This window comes from Arachis ipaensis, chromosome B8, assembly GCF_059453495.1.
Source record: "Arachis ipaensis isolate K30076 ecotype BB chromosome B8, ASM5945349v1, whole genome shotgun sequence".
Classification (NCBI taxonomy): Eukaryota; Viridiplantae; Streptophyta; class Magnoliopsida; order Fabales; family Fabaceae; genus Arachis; species Arachis ipaensis.
The window spans coordinates 127,665,116-127,691,894 of record NC_142443.1 but is presented as its reverse complement, the minus strand read 5'-3'; the positions used below and the strand labels follow the sequence as shown (position 1 = coordinate 127,691,894).

The 26,779-nt window shown below is 29.9% G+C and overlaps 2 protein-coding genes and 1 pseudogene across 2 annotated transcripts; 1 reads left to right on the top strand and 2 right to left on the bottom strand.

Annotated features, from left to right (window-relative positions):
- Positions 1 to 999: 999 nt before the first annotated feature.
- On the top strand, positions 1,000 to 19,281 carry LOC107611465 (CO(2)-response secreted protease-like). Its single transcript, XM_016313385.3, has 11 exons — positions 1,000 to 1,218; positions 1,342 to 1,448; positions 1,642 to 1,739; positions 4,054 to 4,224; positions 13,150 to 13,261; positions 14,350 to 14,899; positions 15,734 to 15,834; positions 16,507 to 16,749; positions 17,019 to 17,133; positions 17,719 to 17,935; positions 18,514 to 19,281. The coding sequence occupies exons 1-11, from the start codon at positions 1,126 to 1,128 to the stop codon at positions 19,062 to 19,064; spliced, it is 2,358 nt and encodes a 785-aa protein (XP_016168871.3). The 5' UTR covers positions 1,000 to 1,125; the 3' UTR covers positions 19,065 to 19,281.
- A 215-nt stretch (positions 19,282 to 19,496) lies between these two features.
- LOC107613589 (prohibitin-1, mitochondrial) lies at positions 19,497 to 22,545 on the bottom strand. The gene is made up of 6 exons (XM_016315665.3): positions 22,458 to 22,545; positions 21,943 to 22,179; positions 21,523 to 21,639; positions 20,885 to 21,055; positions 20,255 to 20,467; positions 19,497 to 19,931 (listed from the first exon to the last, which is right to left on the bottom strand). The coding sequence occupies exons 2-6, from the start codon at positions 22,126 to 22,128 to the stop codon at positions 19,740 to 19,742; spliced, it is 879 nt and encodes a 292-aa protein (XP_016171151.1). The 5' UTR covers positions 22,129 to 22,179; positions 22,458 to 22,545; the 3' UTR covers positions 19,497 to 19,739.
- A 1,584-nt stretch (positions 22,546 to 24,129) lies between these two features.
- On the bottom strand, positions 24,130 to 26,157 carry LOC107611464 (monosaccharide-sensing protein 2 pseudogene; annotated as a pseudogene).
- Positions 26,158 to 26,779: the final 622 nt, after the last annotated feature.

Here is a 26,779-nt window from a genome sequence, read left to right as displayed (position 1 = left end):
TTTAAATTTCAAATCTTAAAAATGATTTTATCACAAGATTTAAAAAAACTAAAAATTTTAAATGCAATAAAAAAATTAAAAATAAAATTATCCGATAAAAAATTTATTAGAAAGTAATTTAAGGTTGAGGTTGAGGTTGCATAATGATCATTTCTTTCTTTTTCTTTGTTTTTTTTTTTTCCTTTAAAAAAAAGGAGATTGAAGAAGGGACACGTATTTGCATCCAACTCAAGCATTTTATCATCGGTAGGGTCACACTGTTGAAGTTTATATATGTTGTGTACCTAACATTACATACTAAAAAGGATCAAAGATATAATGCGGTGTAAAAATATCTATCTATCTACAAAAATTTAGTTACTAAATTAGTTAATATATATTTTATACAAATAATTAATTTAATAATTAATTTTTTAGTGTATATTTAAGATAGTTGTTTTTCATAATGCTATTTTTATTGACTTATTTAGAGTAAATCACAATTTTTAACCTCAAAACATCAGTTGGGTTATAACATAATTATGAATCTTCGAAAAATTATTTTGACAACAAATTAATATTTATGATGGCTTACTCCACTTATTAAACAAGAAATAATTATGACACTAATCAATCAAGTATAGTAAAAAATCGGTTATGGGAATGGCTAATTGGGAGAGATGGTAAAGCCAAAAAAGAAATAATAATACTAAATTAAATAAATAAAATATGAATTTAATTTTAATATATTAATAGAGTAAAATATTTTATACATTTATTCAATCATATTTTTTATATATATATAATTATTATTTATACAATTAATATAAAAAATAATTATTTTTACTAATATAACAATATATAATTAGATACACCTATAAACTATTTTATACTAACAGTGTTTAAAAATTAAATTCATAAAATAATAGTAGTAAAATAGTAGTGATACATATATAGTATAAGTGGATGAAGAGAATGATTAAAGATGGTCTTAGATCACATGCTTCATGTATAAACCTCCTCATACTAAGCATAATTATAATAATAATGTCTCACTCACTTAGCTTACACTATAAATGGATGATGATTGCATGAGTAGCCTCTTCAGTTATCACTTGATCTCATCATCTTCTTTCAATAACAATTATGGAGTTGCTTCTTCAATTCTCTACTTATCTATGCATAGCTTCTCTTCTTCTTATTATCAGCAGTGAAGCAAACACAGATCAAATTCCTAAGGTTTATTTATTAATTATTACACATATCTTTATATATTTTATTCTAAGAATTGTTTATTTCATTTTGTAGTTGCATAATCACAATTACAAAAGCTTCTCTGTTTTTTTTTTTTTTTTGTTGCAGCATTATGTTGTTTATATGGGAAGTTCATCACCAAATTATAGAAATGGGGATGATTACCGAATTTCTGAATCATCACATTTGGAGCTATTGTCTTCGGTTATTCCAAGGTTATATTATTAATTTTGTATCAAATATAAGGTCTAGGTTTTTATGATGTCCTTAAAAAATTAAAAGTACTAATTAATATTCATTAATTTTTTGTTACTCGAAATTAAGCAACCATGCATTTTATTAACTTAACTTTAATTATTAAGTTTTAATTTTTACACTATTAAATTGATGGTTTTGATTTTTTGATAGAGAAGAGAAGAAGAGGGTATCTCTAATCCACCATTTCAGCCATGCCATGAGTGGGTTCTCTGCCATGCTTACAGAAAGAGAAGCTTCTGCACTTTCTGGTATTTGATTTCCTCCTCTGCCTCTGTTTTCTTTTTTAATTATTATTATTATTATTTTATTTTATTGATTATCCTGTTCCTTTGACTTTTCTACTGTTTTATTGTGAGGAAATTAATTAAGGCATTGTTAATTTACTTTATATCCATTATTATTATTGGAGCTAAGTGGTTCTATATAAAATCAAGACTTTAAATTGGTTAGAATATAAGCTATGGTGTCTTATTGGAACAATTATTGGTGTCCAAAACTATATATTATAAAAAAAAAATTTAATTACTCTATTGGTTCTTATAGTTTTAAAATTTTTAATTAGATTCTTATATTTTTTTTAATTGGTCCTGCACTAATTTTTTTTTTAATTAAGTCATTTTTAGTAGTAATTGATTTAATTGTATAGGAACCCAACTTAAAAAAAAAATTATTGTAGAGACTCAAATAAAAAGAAAAAAATTAGTGTAGAGACTCCATTAAAAAAATTGGTGCAAGGACTTAATTAAAAAAATATATATAAAAATCTAATTAAAAATTTTACAAAACTATAAAAACCAATAGAATAATTAAACCAAATGTGCTATCAATATCTAATGCTGCTACGTCATATATTACTGTAATAATTTAATATAGGGACTCAAACTAAAATGTACAAATTTCAAGGATCAAAAAGAAAAAAAAAGTTATAAAACCCAAAACCGATATTCTTAGATGAAAAACTTATAAACTTATTTAGATATATTACGATATGAAAAATTCATATGTTACTAGTAAAATGATGGAAGAATAATTTGATTCACGATTTAAAATTAAGGGATTAATTTTATAAATTTGTAAAAAGAATAAAATATTATTTTAGTATTTAACATCTGATTTAAATCTTAATTTGGTTTTTAATATTTTAAACTTCTTATTTAAATTCTAAAAAGTTTCAAACATCATATTTCAATATCAAAAAATTTTAAACGGATTTAATGTTGTCTATTAAATTTAACATGAATAATTTGAGTATTAAAGAGCTAATAACGTTTGATTTCAATTTTTAAATAAAATCACACCACCAACGATCACCACTATAACAATTTTTCTTTTGATTCTAGAGCTTTGATAAATGATTGTTAGGATTTAGAATTTTATACCAAAAACAAATAGAGAAAAAAAAAACGTGTTACAAAAAGATTTTGATCATGTTTCTTTAACACACGAAAAAGAAAATAACTTAACTAGTAATATTATAATGTTTATATATCACTTATTTCATTACCTAATTTAACGGTAGAATAATATTGAACTCTTTTAAAATTTTTTGGGATAAAAATAAGATGTACGTTTAAAATGTTATGAAGTAAAATAGAATTTAATTTAAATATTTGAGATAAAAATATATTTTACCTATTTAAAAATTTTAAATTAATTTAATTATTACATAAAAAATGAATAACCAATTTAATTGTTATCACACTCTCAATGTTGCACTTTTAGATACTATTACTAGTTCTAAATTGCTTATTAATTTTCTTTTTACTGCCAAAAACATTCTTCTTCATCCATAAATTAAGTGATGACATGTGATTATATCAATACCGGAAATGAATTCTTTTTAAAAGAAAAAAAATTGGGTGGTGTTCAATGTTTAATTTTATTTTTTATTATTATTTTTTATTTATTTTTTATTCCATTTATAGAATGAAAAGTAAGAGATCACACTTTATTTTTTCAAATATGATTTTATTACATCTGTGATTAACAATAGGAAAGAGTTAAGATTACTAAATAACTTTAAAAAAAAAAATCTGAAAGGATGTAGGATGTACTTTCACAAAAGATGATTGATTCCCCTACTACCCTATGGATGCAATTGGAACTGCATATCGTTTTCGATAAGTTTAGGATATAACATGAGGAAATTTTTCTTAAATAAAGTAAGAAAAATAAGCTTAAATAAACTTAAATTCCATTAAATACCATTTTTTTTTTTTTTTTGAATTGGAGAAGGAACATTTGAGTAGAACTCTCCCGATTATGACCAAAATCAGGTGGACTCTCCTCAATTATATATAATATTAGAAAGATAAAAAAAAATTAAAAGTTCAGAATTTATTTTATTTAATATTTATTAATTAAATAAGACAAAATTTGATTGTTTTTGGTTTATCTGTTTTATTATCACATATTTTTGTAATTATATATTGTGATATTATTATTTTAATACATATTTATATTAGTTTTTAATGATAATTATTATAAATTTTAATTATTATAAGATTTCTAAAAATTATTAAAGCATAATTATTATTAATGTTCCTTTTGAAATGCATACAGGGCATGATGGAGTAGTGTCGGTGTTCCCAGATCCAATTTTGGAATTGCATACGACCCGATCTTGGGATTTCTTGGAATCAGATTTGGGGATGAAGAACAACACTAGTGCTGCATATCAACATCAACATTTCTCAACTAAGACTGATATCATTATTGGGATCATAGACACTGGTTAGTCACAACAATTACAAAAATCTTTTTTTAATTTGGTTTTGGCATTAACCAATAATTATGAATTGACACCTACTGCTTTTTAACTCCTAATTGTCTTTGTTTTTATTGTGTTCTTGTTTATTGTGAATAGTGCTACTTAACATTTTTTCCTTTAAATTTTATTTCTTAGTCAAATTGATTCTCCACATTTTTAATTTTTATTCAATTAAATTAATTCTTCAAAATTTTAATATGAATTTAATTTAATTCTTCTTCCAAACTCTGTTATTTTTGTAAGGCCCACATCGGTTGGAGAGGGGAACGAAGCATGCCTTATAAGGGTGTGGATACCTCTCCCTAGCATGACGCGTTTTGACGAGTGAGTGTGGGGGGTTTAGGCTATCATCCCTATCGTCAAAGGCAAAACCGTGAGGCCTTGTGTGCCAAAGCGGATAATATCGTGCTAGTGGGTGGTCTGGGCCGTTACAATTTTCACCGCTTTGTGACTTTGTGGAGATTTTATTTGAACCAACAAAAACAACACATAAACAAAAAATGTTTCAAAAATTGTCAATTATAAAAATGTTTAGTGGGGCTTTAAAATTGTCGCAATCTAAAAAAAAAGAAGGAAAACTCTAGTTATCGGTTCGCCAATTTAAAAAATCAACCTATTTAATTATAGTTCAACTAAAATAATCAAATGATAATAAATTAATATATAAAATTATATATAAATACAAAAATATAAATATATGATAATATAAATTAAAATTTACATAAATTAAGAATACAGAACTAACTAAAATTTTATAATCTCATATAAGTATAACACAAAAGTTAAATAGGACAGAAAATAGTCAAATATCAAAGTTTATACATGTATAGAATTTATGATATTATGTATTATTTATGTGATAGAATAATAAAGAATAACTACACATAAAAAATTGTTAGTTTAATTGTATCTTAATTCGCAAATTTTGTTTATTTGAAAAATAAATGTATTATTTTATATGTTTTAATTTTTAATATATTTATTTTACATTAGATGTATTATATTTATTTACCAAAAAGAACAATCAAAACAGCCTATTAATTTTAAGCCAATTATCAAAATAATTTCTCAATTTTAAAATTAATCAAAATGGTCCCAAATTAACTACGGACTTGGTAGATGAGTATTAGACATGGTGAGATGGCATAAAAATGATTCAATCAATTTTGTCCCCTTAATTGATGAAACTCCAAGAAACATATAACCCGCACACTGCATTATTATTAGCTTGCTGTCTCTTATTCCTCCAAAATATGAAACCTAAAGAAGGTGCTCACCTATTATTGTTGAAACAAATTCTTGAAATTTTTAAATCAAATCAATTTTTTGTTTTTAATTCCAAATAAGACAATTCATTGTAAAGCAAATCAATTCCAAAAGCCTAAATTGATTTTCAACATGAAATTCATAAAAAATAATAAACTTCACTTTTATCCTTTAATTAAAAACTTAGATCTAAATTTCGTTCATCATCACTCCTATCTCACATATATATAAGTCGGGCTAACGAAAATTCCTAACAGATTTCATATTATATCATTTAGTCACGCTAGCTCAAATTCCTAAATAAAATTCAGACTTGGTAAAAAGCAAAATAATAAAATAAATGGATAAACCAGAGTGTATTTGGTTTATATTTTTATTTTTTATTTTATTCTTTTATTATTTTTATTTTTTCAAATTTTATAAATAAAAAGTAAAAACAAAAAGTAAAAACAGAAAACAAAATAATGTTATTTTTATCATTTTCTTTTTTTTCTTTTATAAATAAAATTCTAAAAAAATAAAAAAAAATTGTAAACCAAAATATACATAGCCTGCAGATAAGCCTAACCAAAGCAATATAGTTGTCTTCTTTTTTGTTAGAAGTTTACAACAGTCATATAGATCGATGATGATGATTTTTTTTCCCTTTTTTTCCCTTTGCAACATGATAAAAATTCAAGTGAAATCGATTTTATGTGAAGATGATACTTGAGAATCGTTAGATGAAAATTTAATCAAATCAGTCAAATTATTTAACGGTTTTCAGATATCAACTTCACGTGAAGTCGACTGCACCTGAGTTTCTACCTTGCAACGTATATAAATGAACTATAAATAAAGCGTATACAAAGACACTTGGAGTATTATTTTATGAGGAATGTTATTTGACTAATAAAATTTTTAGAAACGTTACATAATTAAATTTTTTTTAATCAAAATCATTACTGTCATTTCCTTTAATTTTCTTCCTTTTTTTTCTAGTTTAATATTACACCATTAATTTAACGATCACAGAAGTGACATAATTTTTCTTTATTAATCACACAAAAAATTTATTAAAAATGACAAATGAATTTTTGGTACTAGAAATTTTCAAAATATTTTAGTGTCAAAATTATAAAATTTATTATTACGGTTAAAAAATTTTAATATTATTTTTTTAATAAATTCTATATAATTTGATCCTTCTTCTTCTTTTATCCTCTTAACAACAACCTATGTTACAATTAAAAAATTTCGATATCAAAATTAAGGAATTTTCTATGTCACAGTTAAAAAATTTTGGTACTATCTTTCTATTTTTCTTCTTCTTCTTCTTCTTCCTTCACATTTTTATAATTCATCTTATTTCACCCTCTTAAAAAATAAATTTTGTTATGATTAAAAAATTTCAATATCAAAATTAAGAAACTTCTCGTATCATAGTTAAAAAATTTTGTTGTTATTTTTTTAATAAATCCTATACCGTTCAAAACTCTTCTCCTCTTCCTCTTTTTCTTCATCATCATCATCTTTTTTTTATCTTTTCTTTCTTATTTCACCTTCTTATAATTTTTATTATTTCATCTCCTTAACAAGAATAATAAAAATAAAAAATAAAAAAAATTAAACAAAAAAATAAAAATAAAAAATTCTACAATAACTACGACGAGAAGGAGGAGGAAAAAACACAGAAGTAATAACTAGGGGTGGCAAACAGAGCAAAACCCGCCGGGTCGGTCCACGTAACCAGCCAAAAAAGGTAGGTTAGGCTGAAAATTTGAAACAGCTAAACTTAAAAAGCCCGCCTAACCCACACTACCTAATAACTCGTGGGCTTTGACGGGTTTCGGCGTGCTCCTCCGGCTGGCCAGGTATTTTTTTTTTGTCAGGGCCATTTTTTACAAATTTTTATGATGTTATTGATCTGCAAGAGGATAAAGATGATAATGGAATATGTTCTAAGTTATATTTTGGATTACGTTTTATGTTTGATTAATTATAAACTTGAAGATGTTTAATTATATGTTTTGGATAATGTTTCTTTTGCTTTGGACAATATTAATTTTATAATTTTGTTTCAAAAAATTTTGTGTATGATTATGTCTATTACATATTTATAATTATAAAAATTTTAATGTTTGTGAATTTAGAAATTATCATTTTTATATGTCTTTAAAAATTATATATTTATTAAAATAGTTGTGAAATTATATATATTGTTTAATATTTAATTATTTATAAAAAAAAAAGATTTGGCGGATTTGGCTCGCCAGCCCGCTTTTAGGGAGGACAAGAGAAAAATTCAAGACCGCCTCATTAGGCGAGGCAAGGCGAGCCAACCCGCCAAATGGCGGGCTTTTGGCAGGGTGGGGCAGGCTTCCCCATTTGCCACCCTTAGCAACAACCGCAATAAAAAAATGACAATGAGAAGAAAAACACGTGAAGAAGAAAAAATGCATAATTCATGCAAACATTATGTGAGTGTTTTTTGTTGAATTTGGGCCAATTTAATTGGATTTAGTTGATAAAAATACTTAAATGTGTAGCAGGATTGTAAAATTGTATTATATTTTTAGTTTAATTAATTTGTCGATCCCTATAATTTCACTGAATTTTTAATTAGATCCCTATATTTTTTTTTCCTTTTCGATTGAGTTCTTATACCATATCAAATTTTGTAATTAAGTCTCTGTCATGATAAAAACACTGAAATTAACGGAATATTTTGTTAAACAAAATAAATATGCCTAACACTAAAATGAATAATCTGTATAATTTAACAGAATATTCCGTTAATTACAATGTTTTTGTCATAATAGGAACTTAGTTACAAAATTTGATATTGTATAAGGACCTAATTGAAAAAAAGTATAGAGAATTAGAGATCTAATTAAAAATTTGGTAAAATTATAGAAATTAATAGAATAATTAAACCTTTTTTTTGTTAATACTTTATCAATAAAAATATTTTTATATGTAATATCTAATGAATATATTGTTGAATAAATTCTAAATTTTAAATTTTAAATTTTAATAATATAAAAATAAAATATTAATTAATATTAATAAAAAATAAAATATTGATTTTTAATATTTTTCAGATATGTTTTATTTATTTATTTGGATAGCATATTTTACTACTTAGCATGTTTACGGATTGAGTTATTATGCCTAAGAATTGAACCGAACCGACCAAATAGATAATGTTTACGGGTCAGATAGATAAAAAAAAATTTTTTCCGTTCTCTTAGTAACACTGAATCAAATTAATATATATTTTTTAATATAAATAACTAGAACGTTACAGATTTGATGAATAACATAGGAGCTAGGCATGATAGTTAGGATTCAAAACGTAGTATAGTTTTCATGTGACCATGTGAAACTGAGTTGTCAATACTTTGTTTCGACCAATCACTGAAAATGTCCCTTTGGGTGACGCCAATTGACACTTGCACCATCCATGCAAACTCATTGTGGTCCGCATGGCTATGATTAGGCCTTTTTCTTATCAGAAGGTAGGGTAAAGTATTATTTTAATTTTTTAATATTTGGACTAAATTTTAATTTAGTATTTTAAATATTTTATATCGATTTTAACAAATTTTAAACAAGTTTAATATTATTTTATTATTAAATTTGATACTAATAATTAATAAAATAAGTGACGAGACGTTAATAGCGTTATTAGTTAAGTTATATCTTCTTTCATGTATTAGAAAAATAGAGATAAATACCAAACTCATATCCGAAAGATTTTGATGCTGATAAAATGGTACTTGACTTTTGTTATTAACAAAATATTCTTTGAAAGATTTTAAAATTTGACAAGCGTACCCACGAGCTCGCCAAAACACATATTCGGCAAGTACAATGCTGACATAGCCACTACGTTTTGATGACATGACAAAAATCTTCCCCAACCCTAATCCTCCCCCTCCTCAACGTACTTCCCCTTCTTCTCCCCAACGCACTCCCCCTCCCCCCTCCCCTTCCTGAATTGGCTAAATGCACTCTCTTCCTCTCCGACCCTAATCCCTCCATCCCCCTCCTTAACACTAATTTCCCCTTCCCCAACGTACTTTTTCCCTCCCCAATCCAAAATTTCCTCTTCTGAACCCTAATTCTCTTTCCTGACCCCTTTGAGTCCAAATCCCTCCTTCCCAACGCATTGTCTCACACTCTCAATTCACTCTCCCCCAAAACGACAGCGAGGCTCAACCTTCTCAGTCTTACAAAGCCAGTGTCACGACACCGCACTGTCGCTATCTCATCAACGGGTCTTCTGCGTTTGCCAACGTCGTCTGTCTCCTCCGTCGGCATTGCGTCGTCTGTGCGCCTTCACCGCTGTCGTCTTGCCCAAACCCACTCTCCGTCATTCCTGCACCTTCACTGTTGTGCTTCGTAGTGACTCGCTTCCCTCCTTATAGTCGAACATAAAAACAGACACACATAGCAACAGCGTCTCACTCATCGACTTCGTCTCCGTCACCTCTGCTCGCTGCTTATCGCCAGTTGCCGCTTGTATCTGCCTGCTGCTCGCCCCCAGTCGTTGTCCTGCCTCATCTGTCTGTGTTCCATCTTGACTCCGTCGTGCCGTGCCTCTTCTGTCTCTAGTGTTCTTTTTCTGGCCTTATCTAAATCTGCTTCTTGCTTCGGTGGTGTCTGTATTAAGTTTTATTTTATTTTGATTATTGTATATGAATTGGTTTATTTTTGCTAAGTTTTATTGTTATTAATCTTTTTAAATTATAAATTAATCTAAAAATTTGGAGAAATTCATGATCGAAAGAGTGAGAGATGTGATAGGAAAGGGAGATCTTTTGCTGGACTAGGGTTAAGGAAGATTTTCAGGTTTAGGGGGCAACTCATGAGTGAGAGGGTGCGCTGGGGAGGGGGGATTAGGGTTCAGAGGGGGAAAAGAGGGGGATTAGGGTTGGAGGTTTTTAGATTTTTTAGGTTAGACTGGGTAATTAATTAAAAATTTCACCTTAAATTTTTCGGTGGCCACCTCAGCATCTTTCTCATTGGAAATGTGCTCCGGTGAGTTCAGGGGCATGCTTGTCAAATTTTAAAATTATTTAGAATCTATTTTGTCAATACCAAAAGTCAGGTACTATTTTGTCAGCTTCAAAATCTTTCAAGTACCGATTTAGTATTTACCTCTAGAAAAATATAACCAAAATTTTCTTGTAACTCTTCTCTTTAATTTTCTTTTTGTACAAACTTCAAATCCTAACAACTAATCATTAATACTTTAAAAAAATATTGATATTCGAATTCCATCTCCATTAGTCAATGTCAAATCGTCAAATAAAGCTCAAATATATGAAGTGATCGACCATGAAAAATGAAGTTGTGGTAATATTAAAAGTGGTGTTGCAAAGAGAAAGATAAAAAGAAGTAATAATGAAAATTGATAATATAAGAATAAATAAAAATTTAAAATAAATTTGATTAAAGTTGGCTACCAAAAATTGGTCACTAATCATAGACTCAATTAAATTTTCATAATATGATTTTTTAGATTCACGACATTCACTAATTTGGTCTTTTAAATTCTAATTACACTATAATAGTCCTTAAGATTGAGTTTTAAACACTATAAAATTGAGTTACAGACATTATAGTATGATGGTTATCAGTGGCTAAAAGAAGGGGGGTTAAATCTTGGCCTCTTTTTCTTTTTCGTGTGAACTTGCTTTCTGTTGAGAGAATACAGGAGATATTTTAGTTGTCTTTTAACTCGGTAGGAGATTCTTTTGTTTTGTCTCCTGTTGTGCGAAATCAGAAACAGACATAAGAGTAGAGATTGACACACAGATATATCCTGGTTCAGCTACCTAGTGTAATGTAGCCTACATTCAGTCTCCATCACAATTGTGACATAATTTCACTATCTTTTCAATAGATTACAATCACCAATCTTCCCTAAGATTCTACCCAATCCTATTTGGGACAAGTCCAGTTTCTAACCCAAACCGAACTTGACTAGGACTCAAACCTAGCTTTCAACAGCAAAGTGCTAACTCAACTTGCAAGGGAATCCCCACAGGATCATGACACAAAACAGAAAAACATACAAAGAATTTCTGAGGTAATTATGATTTTTTCTCCAAGTCTAGCTCACTGCCTTTTTTCGCTCATTGGTTTTTTCTTACAAAATTCACCATGTTTGCCTTTTTCAATGAGACTCAGACATACTATACTGAGAAAAAGAAAAACAAAATGGTAAACATGAAGGAGAAGAACTTAGAACAGCTTAAGAAGTTATGAGAACCGAACCATATGCTCTATTCCACTCTCCTTGCTCAACCCTTGATTGTTCACTCTTATTATAGAAGAGTGAAGCCTTCAAGATATGAACCAAGTTCAACACTTGGGTTGTCTTCTTCTTCCTTCATCAGACTTGCAGCGGCGTAGTCAGTGGAGAGAGAGAAGGCCGAATCTTTGCATGCAACATACTTTTCTCTTTCATCCTTTTTCTTCAAGTTCCTTTGATCTTGATCGTGAATCTTTTCTTTGGCTCCAAGTTTGGTTTTGGATCGTAGATTCAAAGCAGAGCATCATTGACTTCTTCTTTTCTATGGTTGCTTGATTTATACTTGAAGTTCAGTAGATTTTTTCACGATTCCTTGGTGTAGCACAAATGTGAAAAATAACTTTTGCAGATGCTCTGTTCGAATAGAATTTGCTTCTTTGTTGTAGCCCTTCTTCTTGCTAAATTGGAAACAAGCTTTTGGTTCTTCGCCGAGTCCTAGCTTCAGATCTTTTCTCTTTCTTCTTTCTTAGTTCAGTGACTTGATGTGATAGAGAATACAAGAAAGAGAGAGAAGAGATAAAGATTGTGTTCGGTGAAAGTGAAACAAAGTTCAATTGAATTTTGAATTGTTAAACCGGTTGAAGAGAGATGGGTTTGAGAGTGATCACCTACTTGGGCTTGGATCTTTATTTGGGTTAGGTTTGATTTCTTTCTTTCTTATGATTCATCTTTTTCAACCTTCATGGATCAAGATTTGAGTGAATGTATGGTGGAGATTTATGTTAGCCAATGTGTTTGTATTTGTGGGCTTACTTACTGGGCCTGTTTCAATTTAAACTAATTTCTACACCTTTAACCAAACTAATTATACAAATAATTGATAATTATCCAATAATATTTTTTCATCAGTTTGATCAAGCTTTAATTTTTCAAACTTAACATAGTAGTTCTTGAATTTTTTTTTTTTTATCGCATTAACTCAACAAAGACAAAAATAATTTGTCACTCTCTTGTTGACATTTGGTGCTGGTTCAGTGTGACAAAGAAGTGTCAAATTATTCTTGTGTTTCCTGAGTCAATACCTAAAAGAGATTTGGAGACTACTATAATATTCGAAGCTCAATCTTACAGATTACTAATAATTAGGATATGAAAGATTAAATTAATAAAAAATATAAATTTGAGGAATCATTTTTGAAATTTAAGTCAATTAAACTATTTTTTTTTTCTTTTATCAAAATAGAAAAGTTGAATAATGAGCATGGGTGTGTGGCTTAGAGAAATATAATTGTTCATCCTACTTAGATTAAGTGTGAAAATACAATCTGTGTTTTATATCGCTCATAATTAACTATTCATATGTATATTTTATATGAAGGGATATGGCCAGAGTCTCCAAGTTTTAGAGATGAGGGTATAGGGAAGATTCCTTCAACATGGAAAGGAGTTTGCATGGAGGGTCCTGATTTCAAGAAATCCAATTGCAATAGGTGATCATCTATTCAATTCACTCACTCAAGTTACTTTTATAAATCTTTCAATAAATGACTAACTTTTTTCTCTTTCCAATAATCAAATTTTGACACATTCAATCCAATTACATTAATAACATTCAATTCTTTCTGCAAAGATATTATGCTTATTATTAATATATGAAAACATCCAACAAATATTTAACATATTTTTTTTTTATGTTTAAAAAGTATGTAGATAAGGTTCAATTTTGTTTCTAAATTTTTACTCAATAATAATCAATCATAAAGTTTTAAAAATATTCAATTTGACCTTTAAATTTTATAACTATGAATTAAATTGATCATTTAGTTACCAATTTAATTAATAAAATGACTAGCTGACATTGAACTAAAAGGTTTGAGACTTAATTTAGTCTTTCTGGTATATATAGTCAATTCAAAGTTTCAAACACTAAATTAAGTCCAATAAATTAAAGAACCAAAAATTCGGTCATATAGTGACATATAATTAACTACACATATAAGAATTTTGTTAACCAAATTAGTGGCAGAAGAATCAACTTGACTCATAATTATAAAATTCATGAATCAAATTAAGTATGTTTAAAAAAAAAACAGAAAAATGAGATTTGGACTTGTTAAAAGGGTGAAGGTGGGAGAGAGAAATTGAGCAAACGTAGCTTTAACAAAAACATTATTAATAGTACATCAATTTCATTAAGTATTAGGGAATGATTTGACGGTGGCATAACATTAATGTCATTTTAAACGTTGGGAATAAAAATAGAATGATTAAAACGTTAGAGAGTAAAATAGGATTCACCTCAAATGTTGGAGACTAAAATAGTACTTTATCCTAAAATCAATCTAAATTGACGTTATTTAACATTTATTTGTAAAATATATCAAATAAAACAAAAAAAATAATAAATTTTGGCAATTTTTAACTAAAAAATTTTGTTTTTCAAAATTTTTTTTTATTAAAAATGTCTTAAGAACTGATTTGAAAAATTAGTCATTGCTCTAAGATAACTATGTATTTTATAGAAATGCAAAATATATGTATATTTATAGCATTAACCATTGTTGTATTACTAGCGCAGAAAATTAATAGGAGCAAGATATTATAATAATATCCAATTTACATCAAGTGATGGTAAGAACCTAACTCTTACAAAAGCAGTAACCAAAGGATCCCCAAGAGATTCAGTTGGACATGGAACTCACACTTCGTCAATAGCAGCTGGTTCCATAGTCAATGATGCTAGCTACTATGGTTTAGCAAAAGGAACAGCAAGAGGTGGTTCACCTTCTTCAAGAATTGCTGCATACAAAACATGCTCTGAACAAGGCTGCTCTGGAGCCACCTTATTGAAAGCCATTGATGATGCTATTAAGGATGGTGTTCACATCATCTCCATTTCCATTGGTCTTAGCTCACTTTTCCAGTCCGATTTTTCGAAGGATCCGATCGCCATTGGAGCGTTCCATGCCGAGCAATTCGGGGTCATGGTGGTTTGCTCGGCAGGGAATGACGGCCCGGATCCTTACACGGTTGTGAACGCAGCACTATGGATTTTTACAGTTGCAGCTTCAAATATTGATAGGAACTTCCTGTCTACTATTGTCCTTGGCAATGGAAAAATGTTTCAAGTAAGTTTTTTAGTTAGTATTTCTTATGTTTCATAAATCTGTCTTATTTGTGTTGTGTTTAAGATTTTGGGGTAAATTATATTTTGTCTTTAAAATTTATTAAAAATTTTTAAAATATTTTTAAATTTTATTTTATTTTAATTTTGTCTCAAAAGTTTTTTATTGATATCAAATATAATTTTAACGGCTAATTTTTTAAAAGATTTAGGACTGATTCAACAATAATTTCACAAAAACAACCTTTAACACAAATAAATCAGACAATAGTTGTCATGCATTATTGTTATATTGTTCTAAATTTTTTTGAAAATTTAGCTATTAGGAGTATATTTGATGTAAATTGAAAACTTCAAAAACAAAATTGAAGCAAAATAAAATTTAAAAATATTTTTAAAATTTTTGACAAACTTTAAAAATAAAAAATATACTTTACCCAAGATTTTATAACGCCATATTATGTAAAATTTTATTTATTTATTGGTGTATTTTTTAAGATTTTAAAATGTAATTTAACTGTGATGTATTTAAAGAAGTTTACAGATAACAATATGTTTCAAACTACAACATGAATAACTAATCAACTAAAAGAATTAATGTGATTGAATATCTATGTAATATATTTTTTTCTCAAATTAATCTTTGATAATGCTGTAATTTTAAGAAAGAATAATTATATTAATTGAAAATTTTAATTTTCTATAAAAATATTTATGTTTAAACTTTCTAGTAATACTAATACTCATTTTTTTTATTTTTAATTGTTACGTGATAGGTATATGTCTCGTTTATTTTCTCAATCGAGCCAATTTATTAATTTTGTGTGGTATCAATCAGGGTATAGGCATTAACTTCTCAAACTTCACACGTTCAAAGATGTATCCTCTTGTCTTAGGGGAGGAAGTTGCCGCTAAATTTGCCCCTGCATCCGAAGCTAGGTACCTAATTACAATATTTAGGCAAGATCTTACCCTAAAAATCAGCTACCAAATCATTCATATGAAATACGTATTAAAATATAAAATACACATTAAAAATAAATAATTGATTTGGTAGCTGAATTTTAACATGCTAATAACATTTTTGTAATTTGTAATTTTTTTTGCAAGTTACTGTCATGCCTTATTTAAAGTTTAATTATTCTGCTGGCCTTTATAATTTTACCGAATTTTCAATCAATTTCTTATATTTTTTTTTAATTGAGTTTCTATACTATATCACAAAAAGTCAAAAACATTAGAATAATATTTTATTAAGCAAAATAAAATATTCAGCCAAACGTTACACATATTTATTTTATTTAACGGAAATAACGTTTTTATCACGGCAAGAACTTAATTACAAAATTTGATATAATAGAAAGACCCAATTGAAAAGAAAAAAAAAGTATAGATACCTAATTAATTTAGTAAAACTATAAGCAACAACAGAATAATTAAACCCTTATTTAATAATAACTCTCATCATCTAATGTATGTCTTACAACACTTACAACAATTTGTCATCTTCTTTCGGCTAGAGCATGTAAGATATAGTTCATTAAGTAAACCTTTCAAATCTATTATTGTTGTTTATATTGAAATTGACACAAACTACGAACATGTATGCAGGAATTGTTATCCTGGATCACTAGATTACAACAAAGTTGCAGGGAAGATTGTTGTTTGTGTTAATGATGATCCAACTATTTCAAGGAGAATCAAGAAGCTTGTTTTACAAGATGCAAAAGCCATGGGGATGATACTCATTGATGGGGAGAAAAAAGATGTTCCATTTGATGCAGCTGTATTTCCTTTTTCAGAGGTTACCAATCTTGAAGGCCATCAAATCCTTCGGTATATAAACTCCACAAAGTAAGTGCCATCAACTTAATTCACTTTTGTTCCTACTGAATTTGTATTCTATCTTTTGGATACACAAGGACAAAATGATAGAGATAGATATTTTGTGTTTTTATATTTCTGTTATCACAAATCAAATGATTTTCTTTTTTCAATAATGTTTCTATATTTTTGTAGCTAGATAGCATGCAAAATTTCAAGTGCAGTTAAATTTAAAATAATATTTTATCATGTCAATTATTATTATTATTATTATTGAATCTATCTTGTTTCCATGGTAGGAATCCAACTGCAACAATTCTTGCAACAAGAGAAGCTACAAGATACAAGCCCTCACCTATTGTTGCATCTTTCTCATCTAGAGGTCCTTCAGTCCTAACTGAGAACATTCTCAAGGTCTTTTTATTCCCAAATGCATTTCATTTTTCTCATCAACAACCAAAATGCACACACCATACTTTTTACTCCTCACATGTGCCAAATGTTTCAATTTTATTTTTAGTTTTGTCGCCAACCTTTTAGAATTAATTTTCTTTAATACTTACATCGTTCTAATTTTATCCTCAATGTTTTAGAATTCATTCGGTTTTGCATCTGAATGGAAGAATAAACTTGAATCCATTCCGCATAATAATGCTAGAGAAAAATTGAAACAATTTTAAACAAAAAGGGAAAAATAAAAAACTTCTAAACGGAATATGTAGGAATAAAAAATTAAAAATGTCTTTCCGTAACCAATTTGGATTGGTGGAATGGTTAACTCACTTGTTCGTTTAAATAAGTGTCAAATGTTCGAATCTCACCTTGTGCATGCAACAATCAATTGACCAACGATAAATCCTTAAATGAAATTCAGATTCGCAATAAATTAGTCATTGACCTGCCAAACCGGAAATACTATAAAAAAAAATGTTTTTCCCTAGGATCATCAACAGCCTCAGTGTTTCAAATTATGAGAAATCAATTTGTTTTGTTTTGCAGCCAGATGTGATGGCTCCAGGCGTTGGCATTTTAGCTGCCATGATTCCCAAAAGTGATGAACCAGGAAGTATTCCAATAGGGGAAAAACCCTCCTTATTTGGCATAATGTCAGGTACATCTATGGCTTGCCCTCATGTTACAGGTGCTGCTGCTTTCATTAAATCTGTTCATGAAATGTGGACTCCTTCAATGATCAAATCAGCATTGATGACAACAGGTATTGTCTGTTCTTCTTCAAAGTAAGGCTGCATCTAGATTTTGTGTTTACAGATAGAAATACAGAGACAATAGATACAAAAGTTTGTTTGGGTGTAAAGATAGAAATAGAGGCACAATTTATTGAAAAAAGATCTTCTAAAATGAGTAAATTGGTAGAGTAATAAAGTAAGAGATTAATCATTATTGAAATGGTAACTTTTGTCATATGTAAATTTTGCTGACTTAATTTAAAAGTGATTATACACTTTTCATTTTTTCAACCTTTCCACTTTGAAAGAGTTTGATCACAATTTATTTTCTAGTTTATGTTTGAATTTTGTCTCTAAGACAGAAATATAGAGATAATAAACATAGAAACTTGTTTGATTCTAGAATTAGAAAAGGAGAGAGACACAAATTTTCTATCAGAGACAAAATTCTTATATTTTCTGTATTTCCTAAAAGTAAGAAAACAAAATATTTATTTATGTTTTTTGCTTTATGATCTCTGTTTTTTTTTTTTATTAAGAAATAGAATACATATGCCAAAAAAAAAAGAATAAGTCATACTTATGTAGTGTTGTTCAATATTTTCAGCTACAACATACAATAACTTGAGGAAGCATGTGACCAATAGCTCAAACTTCTTTTCCTCCCCACATGAAATGGGAGTTGGGGAAATTGATCCACTTAGAGCTCTCAACCCTGGCTTAGTCTTCAAAACGGAATTAGAAGACTATCTCAAATTTCTTTGTTATTATGGCTATTCAAAGAAAAACATAAGATCAATGTCTAAGACTAACTTCAACTGCCCAAGGAACTCCTCTGAAGATTTTATATCCAACATCAATTACCCATCAATATCTATAAAAACACTTGGTAGGCATCAGAAAGCAAAAGTAGTCACAAGAACAGTCACAAATGTGGGACCCACTAATTCCACATATATTGCAAAGGTGCAAGCACCAAAGGGAATGGTTATCAAGGTTACTCCAAATAAGCTTGTGTTTTATGGAGGTATTCAAAAGAGATCTTATCAAGTCTCATTCTACAACAATGATGCACAAAGTGGATACAATTTTGGGTCTATAACCTGGCTTGATGGTAAACATTATGTTCATACAATATTTGCAGTCAATACTAAATGAAGATAAACATAAATACGCTCACAACATACTCATACATATAGTAGTCTTTAATATATTACAAAAACATATATACATGATTGTCATTTTTATTTATTTATTTATTTGTTTGTTTTATTTTATTTTTTTTCTTTTTGGGTTTGGAACTATAATTTAGATGGGAGTGAGCAGTTTCTAAGTACAAACTAGAATTTGTAATTGAATTTATAAACTTCCCAAAGTGCTCAATATCCAATTAGTTGACTTTGTTTTACACCAAGTAGTATTCAATATTAGACACTTCTTTTTCTTTATTTTGGCTAGCAATTCCTCTTGCAAAATTAACAGCTAATGATCCAAAAAGGAATATTCAAAAGACAATTATTCTCACTGTTATTTTTATTCCTTTGATTCTTGCTATTTCATAGCAAAGGCCATGCTGCTGGCTGTTTAAAGTTTTGGAAGTTACTTCAGATTTGAATCCCTCGAGGAATAATCATAATCAATTAATCATCATTTTATGTAATCCGGATCATTTGGATCTCAAATAATCCTTTGGCTAAAGTTTGAAAAAAGTTACCATTCAACTATCTAGTTATTTTGTAAAGACTACTCTCAACATATACATCATGAAATTGAATAGGTTTCGTACTTTCTAATGAGAGAATGAAAACGATCATCACAAACAAGTTCAGCAGATCACTTCTTGCTTGGCTCCAACTTCATCCCCTGAAGATTCAGCAACAGATCATCTGAGTTCAGGTAAACCTTGTTTGCTGCGTTGGATACGGTATTCGCAATCTCTCTTGCGGCTTCGATCTTCCTCAGTGTGATAAAAGCTGGATTGTTGGCAATAGCTTGTCCAATAAGTTGGGCACTTTTTGCTTCTCCCTGTTGTGTAAAGGAGGTGTAGCGAAGATCAGGGGAAACTAAATATTACGAAAGCAAGATTAATTAGCAGTGGTTTAATGAAATAACCCAACATATTCACCCAAAATCAAAAAACAGAACTCGGCATCCAGAGCAATGTTTTTCAGGTTGGATTTCCAGAACAAGAACTAATGAAAATGAAGTTGTAATAGTCTAACCAGCAAGTAACACCACTAGCATGTACATAAGCCGGTGCATTGTAAAAGGAAACAAGAAATAAATGCAGCAATTTGGACTATGCACTAGTTCGTAATGATAAATATGAATTCATAATTTATTCTCACCTGTGCTCTAATTACGGCACTTCTCTTGTCTTGTTCAGCTTTCTCCACAACAAATTTAGCCCTCTCAGCTTCTTGTGCAGCCACCTGTTTGGCTTCAATTGCAGCAGTAAACTCCTTGCCAAACGTTAGAGTGGTAATTGACACATCATCAAGGGCGATATTGAAGTTAACAGCCCTCTCAGTCAGAACCTTCCGGATTTCCCTACTAACAGCCTACAAATAATAAGTCAATTAAAATTAAAACATACTTCCCTCATGTTAGAACTGGACCTTTCAACTTGACAAGGAAAGCAATGCATCGAATGCAAGAAACTAGAAGGGATATGTATAAAAAAACCAAAGCAATTCCCCTAGTTAACACAGTAAATCTCCTCATGTGGGTAGCTACACAAAACACACTTTGGTAGTGTGTAAATGGTAATGATAACTTAGTTCAGCAGAATTAATTCACTTGGATGTACCCATTGTGCTTACCATAACAATATTACAAACCAAAAAATTATTTTAATCATTTGAAACTGCAATTCTATAAAAGACATCTCAACAACTGGTAACTTTGTTGAAATGGTTGAGTTTTTTCATACATGTTCATACACAACCTTTCAGAAACATACAAGGATTACTGATTACCTCACGCTGAGTAATAAGCTGGCTGGCATTGTATTGGGCAACAACAGCTTTCAAAGTTTCATGTATAATTGAAGGTAAAACCCTTTCATTAAAGTTCTCACCAAGGGTCCGATAAATTGTAGGTAACTCACTTGGCAAAGGACGAGTAAGGACACGAAGCCCAATTTTCACCTGTATAACATTTATGTGCAATTTTAATAAGGTCAACATTTCACAAGGTTGAATAATTAAAAATATGAACTGTTTCATGATAATTTTCTCAAAACACAATATCATTGAACAATCCAGATAAGCTAAAAAACACAGCACGAAGAATACAAAGAAAAACATCATGCAGATAGTTGAGTTGACAAGGAGAATTGGAGCTTTGAAAATCGAATACTGATGTGTCTGCCATAAGATATTCAAACTTAAAGCAGCTTGCAAATTCAGAATGAAATCATTTTAAAACAAAATATGCGAGGTGATAGACTTAGTCTACATCATTCCAATTTTGAAATGCCTTTAACGAACACCTCTTAGGTTCTAAAGTTGTTAAGGTTATATAGCATATCCACTTTATGCAGAGCATTATGAAATAGCATCATCATGAAAAAAAAAAAAAAAAAATCACCTCTCTTAGCAAAAAGTTTATTTACCATCTGGAGATCACGACTTCCTGAGGTACTCTCAACTAGATGCGGTCGTGCACGAACATCATATATGACAGGCCTCTCAAACCATGGAACAACGAAGTGTGTCCCTTCCGGATAGACCTGCAGATTACCCATTACATCATATTTTTGAAGACATAAAGGGAAGACAATTGTTTTGCAATTGCTATTGATAACACTTCCAAACAACCCTGACAACTAACTAGATCCCTTGAAAGATAACAACCTATGATCAAAGAAGAGAAAAATTCCTATACGGGCAATCACAACAACATCAAAAGCACTGCAAAGATAATTAAATGGCATGGATATTCATGAAAATTTTCTCATCCATGAAGATTTCCTCCCCATTTTCTCTTCCCAACAATCATACCACAAACACGAAAACAATTTACTAAAAGAGACCTTGTCTTTGACACCAATCAAACGGTTGAAAACAATAGCTCGGTGTCCTCCTTCAACATTGTAGAGACTGTTGGCAGCAGCATACAAACCAATCCCGCCGATGACACTCAGTTTCAACAGCGCCGACGCTGCGCCACCACCAGCACCTCCGGGAACGTTCGGAACCTTCATGTTCTTCAGATTCATTTTCCCTCACACAACAGAAAACAAAGCTCAGTCACCAGCTGAATTTCACCCCTGAAATATGCGATTATTCAAATGGTATCATATCAAAACACACGCAGAGAAATAATTCAAAGGCAAGATATTGTAATGATCAAATGCAATCAATCAAGTTAACGAGGAAACCAATGTATAGAGATTGAAAGGGAGAAATGCTTGTTTCTTTTTGCGAAATTTATGAATATAGTAGAAATGAAAAAAAAATGTCAGTGATTGAGAAAGGAAGCGAGCAAAACTGCATTTCAAGATCGAATAATTTTTGTAAGAAAAAATAGCAGAAGATGAGGAACTACCTTCCGAATTGTGATCGAGGAAGATGGGGAGAAGGGTTTTGTGGGGTTTAGGGTTTTAAAACAGACTCTGCCATGCATGGAAATATTTAAATTCAATCAACTGAATTATGTAATTTATATATAAAATGAAATTAAATAAAAACTTGAAAAATAGTTAAGCGGTAATGTTAGGTAGGGCTGGAAGTGAGTCGAGCTGAGTCGAGCTAGACCAAGCTCAAGCTCGGCTCACGAAAAATGAGCTTGGCTCACGGCTCGGCTCATTAACAATCGAGCTTATTTCTTAAGCTCAAGCTCGGCTTACCAAAAACTCACGAGCTGGCTCGAGCTTACGAGCTGGCTCAAATAAGAGAAACATAAATACATAATCTATAATTCTATATCAATAAATTATAACTTATATATTTTAAAAAATATTTGAAAAGATCAATTTTATATATTGTTTATCTATCAATAAATTATAAATTTTTTATTTATCTCCTATATTAAAATTATATGTAAAAAATAAATATAAATATTAAATAATAAGATTATATATATATCGAGCCAGCTCACGAGCTAATGAGCTGAGCTTATCCAAGCTCAAGCTCGGCTCATTTAATTTATGAGCTTAATTCCAGGCTCAAGCTTGGCTCACCAGCTCACGAGCTTAGCTTATCGAGCTATTAACGAGTCGAGCTCGAGCTGGCTCATGAGCTGGCTTGACTCACTTCCAGCCCTAATGTTAGGAAACAAAATAAAATAGTTTAAATTTATTTTATTTAGCATTAATTAAATTTAACAATAATTAATAAATATTAAATAAAATAAGTTTTATGTGCAAAGTTAACAATTTCATACGTGTCTTGATTTCATTTGTCCATAAATTCTTTATACAAGTATAAATTTTTCATAGCATTCACCAGAAAAAAATGTCCAGCACAAGAAAATGGACACTTCAACTTTTTGGTTGGAGATAAGTGGCGGAAAAATAGTGGGAGACAGAAAAGTTGCAAAACTTTTTTCATGAATTACACATAAAATTTGCAACTTCTCTTCTCTCTCCTCTGTTACTTTTTTACTTATCTCCAACCAAACAAAGCTTAAAAATTTTGTTACTTATATTATTTGTATGTATGTTGAATATTAGATTTTTTAATAGATATTTAATCGTATACTATAATAAGAGTAATAAAGTAGTTTAACTCAATCATCTATTACTTACAAACATTTTAAGTGCAAGAATTTGATTAGAATATTATCAATCCATAACACTTAAAGTTGTTTTAGTATTTGTATTGTAATTTCTATTTTTAAAAATACAAGGGAAAAAAGACACATAATCTTATCCGTACTAGCAAAAGGTTCCAATATTTCCATTTCACCAATGAAATCTTCAACTCTCAATAGGAATTGGAATCAAAATCAACTAAAGACTCAAAACTATATCAATCTACTGCTGCTTCAATTCCTTGTGATTACAATAATGATAATATTATGAATGTTCTGTTTGCCAATGATCTCAGACACAAATAAAAAATTTATCTTTATAAACTCTTTTATTGTCCCATTTTGGGTTAAGCAAAGTCCGAGACATTTTGTTTATCTTTTTCTCTAAATAGTTGTGTTGTGTCTTTCAATGTCTCTATCTTTGTTCTGAGATAGTTATCAAATAAGACGACGATCCTCGAGCTTTTTAGCTTGCCATGGTGGCAGGATCAGCTCCAGGCTTAGCACCAATGGCGAAGAACTCGATGATGACTTCTAATGGCATGCCCTTTGTCTTAGGAACTTTCACGTAAACAAACACCCAAGAAATGATGCAACCACAAACAAACAATGAAAGACACCAGTGAGTCCAATTTGATGCAGCAAGAATGGGAATGAAGATGTGACTATCAATGTGCTGATCCAAAATGTGAGTGCACAAATTGAGATGCATATTCCTTTCACACTTGTTGGGAAAATCTCTGCACAAATAATGTTGGGAATCACACCAAATCTCATGCAGAATATGCTCTCATAGACAATGACACATGTTGCTGTTACTGGTGCATTCACAATAGAACTCATGGGTAATGAATCCCTTAGTACTAGTACTGTTAGAGACACTATCAAGATGGGGATTGTGTTGAGCAATAGTGCCCTGCATTTCACAAATAATTATTCCCATTTAGAACAATGATGCATTATTTGTCCTTAAATTGCATATAAGAATGTAATTGGAGGTCAGTTTCTAAATAAAAATACAAAGATCTAAAGACACAAACTGATCGAAGAAGATAGACGAAATTTATATTCATCCAAAATTTAGATACGGTAGATACAAATTTTTACTATCTTTCTACTATCTCAGTATCTTTGTATTTTGTGACTTAGAACAGTATTATCGAATAAGACTATAGAAAGATATGATTATAATTTATAATACACTTTACGAAAGAATATCTTGAACAACAAAAAAAGGCTAAAGCAAATCTAAACTACATAATAAATTTTGAAATTGTAGTTAAACCTACCTCCTGCCTGAAATATCCATAAGTTTTTTGGAAAGAGCAATGCAAGTGAACATAAAAAATGTTTTAATGACATTTACGAGTAAAGAAGCTGATGTTTCAGTAAATCCAAAATTTGAAAGAAGTGCCCCAACACTTGCTTCCTCAAGGATTTTATCATAAGTGCTGATAAGTTGTCTTTGTGAGTTTCTGTGGTCTTTCTCAACTCTGTAATGTTAATATTACCCTTGGCGTCGGTTCCCACAAAAACAATTTTCATGCCACACATGGTAGCACTGGTAGGATTTGTACCATGTGCCGAGACAGGTATAATGCAAATATTACGGTGGTGGTCTCCTCTTGCCTGCACTTTCCAATTTTCAAAATAATTAAGAACCATTGTAGGAATTTATTTGAGCAACATTTAAAAAAAAATTGATCTCCTATAAATATGTAGCAAAAGACAATAGCACAATTGAAGGTTATTAACTATCAGATCAAATGATTAAGTACAAAATTAAATAAAAACGTCAAATACTGCTTTGGAATGTAAGTAAATCAAAAAAGTCATAAATTAACTCATAAATTGATAAAAAAAATCATTTTCAATAGCAAATATTTTTCATAAAAGTTAAGCGGACATCTTGTCATCATACTAAATGATATGCTCGAATAACCATCAGCCCAGCATACTCTCCTGCAGCTCAAGCATTTGGTTGCAAAAAGGAGTCAAATTCCGTGATGGTACACAGCAAATCACTCAAATTGTTGAATATTTTTTGACACTAAATTCTATTGTTTAGACACAGAAAATAAAATTAAAAAAATTTCTTCTCTCCCATATTTTCGGGCCAAAGATTATTTATAAGAGTCTAAAAAGAACCATTTAAACATCTAACTAGTTACTTGATAACCTTGAGCCTCTTTAATTGGTGCAAAAGGGTGAATATTAACGAAGCTGGGCCATGTTACTGGCATCATCTCAGTTGTTGCATTCAATTTCATAGTACAAATCTAAGTGAAATTATACTGTGGCATAACGAGAGATCCTTAGATTGTAACCTATGAATGTACCTGAGTAACTCATGCTCAGTGTGGTCACAAGAACTCATAAAAAGCTGCCCGCACAAATCCATTCCAAATATTTCAGCACCTCTAAGTGGTGTTTTCTTTGCAACTGTTAGTCCAATCATGTTAATCTTGCATTCTGGACAATTGACAAACCCCATTTGTAGGGTTTATCTTGTATTGATTTTTGGGGATTTTATCACCTTTTACCCATATTTATTCAAGAAATAGCATGGTTTTGTATATTCTCCTTTAATTGTGCTTGAATGTGAAAACATGCTTTTTAGGACTCAAAATAGCTAAATTTAATTCACCTTGATTTTATTAGATGCCTTGATATGTTTGTTAAGTGATTTAAGGTTTAGGAGGCAAAGATTGGATCAAGGGAATGAAGAAAGAAAGCATGAAAAGTTGGAGAACTCATGAAGAAATGAAAGAACCGGAAAGCTGTCAAGCCGACCTCTTTGCACTTAATCGACCATAACTTGAGCTACAGAGGTCCAAATGATGCGGTTCCAGTTGGGTTGGAAAGCTAACATCCGGGGCTTCGAAACGATATAAGATTTGCCATAGTTTCTACACGTATGGTGGCGCGCACGCGTAAAGTACGCGCACGCACCGTTGCTGCCACCTAGTTCACTTAAAGCAAAACGTGGCCAACGAATTCTAAAGCCTTGTGGGCCCAATCCAACTTATTTCTGATGCTATTTAACCCAAGGAGTGAAGAGGGAAACATGTGTTAGTTACCATTAGTTTTAGTCATAGTTTAGTTTAGTAGTTAGA

What these genes read in the sequence shown, in the direction of transcription:
- LOC107611465 (XM_016313385.3), top strand. Translation starts at nt 1,126, where the DNA reads ATGGAGTTGCTTCTTCAATTCTCTACTTATCTATGCATAGCTTCTCTT. An exon ending in AGAAGCTTCTGCACTTTCTG is followed by an intron (nt 1,740 to 4,053) that starts GTATTTGATTTC and finishes AAATGCATACAG; the next exon opens with GGCATGATGGAGTAGTGTCG. An exon ending in AAGAAATCCAATTGCAATAG is followed by an intron (nt 13,262 to 14,349) that starts GTGATCATCTAT and finishes TTACTAGCGCAG; the next exon opens with AAAATTAATAGGAGCAAGAT.
- LOC107613589 (XM_016315665.3), bottom strand. Translation starts at nt 22,128, where the DNA reads ATGAATCTGAAGAACATGAAGGTTCCGAACGTTCCCGGAGGTGCTGGT. An exon ending in TGATTGGTGTCAAAGACAAG is followed by an intron (nt 21,640 to 21,942) that starts GTCTCTTTTAGT and finishes GGTAATCTGCAG; the next exon opens with GTCTATCCGGAAGGGACACA. An exon ending in GAAGTCGTGATCTCCAGATG is followed by an intron (nt 21,056 to 21,522) that starts GTAAATAAACTT and finishes AATGTTATACAG; the next exon opens with GTGAAAATTGGGCTTCGTGT.